Below are 5,841 nucleotides of genomic sequence, written 5' to 3' on the forward strand. Positions count from 1 at the left end.
TGCCCTGAAACTAACTCTCTTCTGCTTCTCCTCTGGGGAGGCTTCTCCTCTGGGGAGTGGGTGAGGAAGGGAGGGGGAGGGTAGGGGGAGTGGGTGAGGGGGGAGGGGGAGGGTAGGGGGAGTGGGTGAGGGGGGGAGGGGTGGGGGGGTGGGTTTTGGGGGGGCAATAAAGTGGGGAGGGCTTGGGGGGCGTGGGGGGAAAGGGAAGGCTGAGGTGGTTGAGGAAGAGGGGAGGGTTTTGGGGAGTGGTGGAGAGGGGAAGGCTTAGGTGGGGTGGGGGAGAGTGGGGAGCTTAGGGGGGTGGGGGAGAATGGAGGGCTTGTGGGTGGGAGGGACGGAAGGGCATGTGGGAGAAGGGAGGGCTTGGGGGATGGGGGAGAAGGGAGGTCCTGGGGGGAGGCGGGAGTGGGAGGAGGGGGGTGAGTGGGAGGAGAGGGGTGCCTTAGGTGGGTACTTAGTGGGGGGCTGACAGGGGTTGGGGCAGGTAGGGTGTCTGTTGGGTGGAATGAGGGGGTGGTGCCGCACTCCCTGTGGCTAATGCACTGTTTGAGGAGGGTTCCCCGTTTCCCTCTGGGATTGTAGGGATCGGGGGTGTGGCTCCCTGATTCCTTTCTCTCTCCCTGCGCTCCTTCCTCGCGTCTGCTGCTTGCATTCTCTCTTCCCTTGTCATATCCCTCTGCAAGAATACTCTTTTGAACTTCTCTCCACTTGCTAAACAGCACTTCCTTTCTAATAATTCCTCTTTCGCGATTTCGCTCATGAAAACCACCTTTATCATTCGGTCTCTGTCCTTGTTGTACTTTCCAAGCCTGAAAACCTTTTCAACATTTCGCTCAGCTCCCTCCATCCTTACCTCTTTAAGGATCTCTTTAATCATGTTTTTGTCCTTGCTTCTCCGCTCCTTTGGTCTGGTACCTGTTTGCTCCTTAATGCCTGCTACTACTACTGCTCTATTTCTCTCTATCAGCCGGCTGGTACATCTAGCCGCTTCCTGAGAGGAAGCCACTTCCATGGCAACTTCCTTAACGGCAGACCTAGCTTCAGGGCTCGTTTTAAGTATTTCAGCAAATGAGAGCTGAGGTGTGGAGGTCCCCTCCACAGTAGCATTCCTGTCTCCCTGAGGCACGGTTTGTGTCTGGTATTGTGGAGAAGTCTCCTTCAGGCTTCTTATCTCCTCCTTTGCTTCCCTTAGTTCATCCTGCAGGTTGGCAACTGTCTCCCTCATTAACCACAGTTCTTCACTGAATTCCTCCCACATTTGCTGGAATACTCCCTTCATCCCGGCTTCCTGTTCCACCCCTTCCTCTGAAATTGTTCCAGCCGCGATTGACATCCTGCGTGTGGAAGCCCGAGTTCGTGTCCCATCCATGTTTTGCCCGATAGAGAGAGAGAGAGAGAGAGAGAGAGAGAGAGAGAGAGAGAGAGAGAGAGAGAGAGAGAGAGAGAGAGAGAGAGAGAGAGAGAGAGAGAGAGAGAGAGAGAGAGAGAGAGAGAGAGAGGGAGAGAGAGGGAGAGAGAGAGAGAGGGAGAGAGAGAGAGGGAGAGAGAGGGAGAGAGAGAGAGGGAGAGAGAGAGAGAGGGAGAGGGAGAGAGAGAGAGAGAGGCAGAGAGAGAGAGGGAGAGAGAGAGAGAGGGAGAGAGAGAGAGAGGGAGAGAGAGAGAGAGAGGGAGAGAGAGAGAGAGGGAGAGGGAGAGAGAGAGAGAGGGGGAGAGAGAGAGAGGGAGAGGGAGAGAGAGAGAGAGAGAGAGAGAGAGAGAGAGAGAGAGAGAGAGAGAGAGAGAGAGAGAGAGAGAGAGAGAGAGAGAGAGAGAGAGAGAGAGAGAGAGAGAGAGAGAGAGAGAGAGAGAGTGAGAGAGAGTGAGAGGGAGAGAGAGTGAGAGTGAGAGTGAGAGTGAGAGTGAGAGAGAGAGAGAGAGAGAGAGAGAGAGAGAGAGAGAGAGAGAGAGAGAGAGAGAGAGAGAGAGAGAGAGAGAGAGAGAGAGGGAGAGAGTGAGAGAGAGTGAGAGGGAGAGAGAGTGAGAGAGAGAGAGAGAGAGAGAGAGGGAGAGGGAGAGGGAGAGAGAGAGAGAGAGAGAGAGAGAGAGAGAGAGAGAGAGAGAGAGAGAGAGAGAGAGAGAGAGAGAGAGAGAGAGAGAGAGAGAGAGAGAGAGAGAGAGAGAGAGGAGACAGAGAGAGGGGGGGTAGGGAGGTAGGTGTGTTTGAGTGTGTATTGAAGGGGGGGAGGAGGTGGGAGAGAGGGAGGGGATAGCGAGGGTGTGTGGGGATGGCGAGGGTGTGTGGGGGGATTATAGAGGGACTGTTACATGCATATGGTCGGGAGGCAGCGTGTTTACAGTCTCTGCTCTGTTGGGAGGGGGTGGGGGTTAGTGAGTTGTCTCCGTGTAGGTAGAGCGGAGTGTTTTTCACACTTTTGTGTCAGAAACTAGTTCCCACATGAGCCTCCCATTTCCCTTGATATTCGTTTCAGTTTGTTACCTTATATCCAAGACTAACTATTAAAAAGCAATAACACTGTACACCAATTGACTGACTGACTTTGTGAGAGGCTTTACCTTACCGCCAATTTCAAAAACCCGTAGCACAAACAGGTGTTAAGTACTGTTGACATTGGTGGGCAGGCCTGCTGTCTCCATCCACGCCGCTGCCAGGCGTAGGTCCCTCCAACTTGTCACTATATATCTCCAGTATTCTGCTCCTTAATCCTCTTAGCACCGATATAGTTCAATGCCACACGTTTAGAATCCCTTCTTCACTATCCTATGTGTGTGTGTGTGTGTGTGTGTGTGTGTGTGTGTGTGTGTGTGTGTGTGTGTGTGTGTGTGTGTGTGTGTGTGTGTGTGTGTGTGTGAGAGAGAGAGAGCTGCATAAACGCGCAAGCCACATAGCACTTAGAACTCTTTGACCTGGCGAGGATTCAAACCCATGCTGTCCAGGATCACCCCTAAACGTACACAGTACAGTAACCACCGCACCAATGATCGTCTATAAGGATTGCTCAGTCTTGGTGCTTATTAACTATGCTCCCTGACTGATCAACCCCCGACGACACTCGTGGATCCATTTGGGTACAGTTTTTCATCAAATTCTGGCCTTGCACGGGCCACACCGAGTTTATCATGTGTGAGAAAGCTGCATGAATGCGCAAACCATATATCACTTAGAACTCTTTGACCCGGCCAGGACTCGAACCCATGCACCAGAATTTGATGAAAAATTGTACCCAAATGGATCCATGAATGTCGTCGGGGGTTGATCAGTCAGGGAGCTTAGTTAATAAGCACCAAGACTGACCAATCCTTATAGACGATCATTGGTGCGGTGGTCACGGTACTGTGTACGTTTAGGGGGTCATCCTGGACGGCATGGGTTTGAATCCTGGCCGGGTCACCTCATTCTTTGGGGCACACGTGAGGAACACAAATGCGAACAAGCCTGAACGGTCTCCAGGCATATATGCAACTGTAAAACTCACACCCCAGAAGTGACTCAAACCGATACTGCCAGAAGTAATGCATCTGATGTACAGGATCCCTTAACCACTCGACCAACACGACCGGACAAAAAAGGATAGTAGCCGAGGCTAATTCCCATCCCCCCGCCAACACTCTGTTGGTAATCTTGGGCATGGTATTTTATCATATCACCTCATTCTTTGGGGCACACGTGAAGAACACAAATGCGAACAAGCCTGAACGGTCTCCAGGCATATATGCAACTGAAAACTCACACCCCGAAAGGTGTGAGTTGCTGTAGGCGCACTGGTACTTTACAAACTTCTTTGAGTAGAAGGCCACTGGTCTGTGTACCTCGTTCCTTTCTTGGGCCAACATGGCTCCTATTTCCACGCCACTGGCGTCGACATATAGTATGAATCTCGCCAAGAAGTCTGGGGATATCAAAAAAGGGGCCTCTGTCAACAGGCTCTTTGTCTTTTCAAAAGATTCCTGGCTTGCCTTCCCCCACTTCCATCTCTTATTCTTGGACAACTCTGCCAGAGAGTGGGCTATGGTGGAGAAATTCTCACAGAACACCCTGTAGTAGCCTATCATTCCCAGATACCGAAGTAATTCCTTCCTTGTTCTGGGCACGGGGTACTCCTTGATTGCCGTCACCTTCTGATCAACTAGGGTCACTTCTCCTTGTCCTATAATGAACCCCAAGTACTCCAGACGAGCCTTTCCAAACTCACTTTTCGCTAGATTCACCGTTAAGTTTGCTTCTTCAAGCCTTCGAAATAATTCCTTGATTCGGATTAAATGTGTTTTCCAACTGTTGGCATACACCACGATATCATCTATGTACACCGTACATCCTTCGGCCCCCAGAAGCACCTCATTCATCATTCTCTGGAAGCAACTGCTGCTGCTTGTTAACCCGAACGGCAGCACCTTGTACTGGTATAGCCCGTCTGGCGTGACGAAAGCAGAAATCTTCCTCGCCTCCGGGGTCTTTGATATCTGGTAATAACCTTTCAGGAGATCGACCTTCGACACGTACCTGGCGTTGCCTACCTGATCAATACAATCATTCACACGGGGCATAGGATGAGAATCTGACACGATGATGGCGTTTACCTTCCAATAATCTGTACAAAAACGGTACGTCCCATCGCTCTTCCTTACCAACAAACAAGGAGAACTCCACTCAATGTTACTGGGCTCCGCTAGGTCGTTCGCCAGAAAATATTCCACTTCTTTCCTCATTAACTCCCTCTTCTCCGGGGTGACCCGATAAGCACTCTGCTTAAACGGCCTACCACCTGTCACCTCTATTTCGTGCATCACACTCGTGTGGCGTCGGGGCACGTCCGTGAAAATAAACTCATTACCCTCAAAATGGTCATCAATTCGGCCTCTGCTTCCCTTTCAGATGTTGTAACTTCTCTCCGATGCTTCTTAAACTCTCGGTGTTGGAAAGATGAGTGGCATTAGCACTTGGCCATTTTCCTTCTTCCTCCGGTAATTCCTGGTTCAGTCTCATACACATAACTGCTCCCCCCTCTCCTTCTGGTCGCATCGTCCCGTTCCGAATGGTGGCCTTTCCTTCTTCCTGGAAATACGGCTTCAGACGATCTATGTGACACACTTGCGTCTTACGGGGTCGGTCCGGCTTGCTAATTTCATAGCTCACCTGGCCTATCCACTTCACAACCCTGTATGTTCCTTCGAAACGCGGTTCAGTCACCTTTCTCTTTCCGGGTAGCAGCACCATCACCCGGGTCCCAACCTGGAACTCCATTGGGATGGCCTTCCGATCATACCAATCGGACATCTTCCTCTGGGCCTTCCTCAGATGCTCGGTCGCCAACTTCTTCGCATTTCCAAGTCGTTCCCTGAATTTACACACATACTCGTCGACTGATTTCATGGCCACTCCCGACGTCAGCTGTTCCTTCAGCATCGATAGGGGACTACGCACCTCGTGTCCATACACGAGTTGAAACTGTGAGAATCCCAGAGACTCCACCACTGCGTCCTGTATCGCAAATAACGCTGGATATACGGTCTCATCCCATTCCGCTCTTTGTTCGGCGCAGAACACTCTTAACATGGTCTTCAAGGTCGAGTGGAACCTTTCGATCGCTCCTTGCGACTGCGGTGTGTAGGGCGAAGACCGAATCTGGGTTACCTCCTCCAGCTTATCCCTTTATTGGGGGGATAAACCACCATCTCGATTGGAACACGCTCCCACAATCACTCTGAATCTCTCTGGGAATCCCCACCCAAGAGAAAAAACATTGGAGCTTTCCCATAATACTCTTTGATGTTAGCTGTCGCAACGGGACCGCTTCCGGAAACCTCGTTGACGCACACATAATCGTCAGCAAGTTGTTGTTCCGT

General features: G+C 51.3%; 1 protein-coding gene across 1 annotated transcript; it reads right to left on the reverse strand.

The window, feature by feature from the left end:
* Nucleotides 1-4,843: 4,843 nt before the first annotated feature.
* LOC138361300 (uncharacterized) lies at nucleotides 4,844-5,551 on the reverse strand. The gene has a single exon (XM_069320667.1). It carries the CDS (start codon nucleotides 5,549-5,551, stop codon nucleotides 4,844-4,846), a length of 708 nt encoding a protein of 235 aa, XP_069176768.1.
* Nucleotides 5,552-5,841: the final 290 nt, after the last annotated feature.

Source organism: Procambarus clarkii, unplaced genomic scaffold (genome assembly GCF_040958095.1).
Source record: "Procambarus clarkii isolate CNS0578487 unplaced genomic scaffold, FALCON_Pclarkii_2.0 HiC_scaffold_285, whole genome shotgun sequence".
Lineage (NCBI taxonomy): Eukaryota > Metazoa > Arthropoda > Malacostraca > Decapoda > Cambaridae > Procambarus > Procambarus clarkii.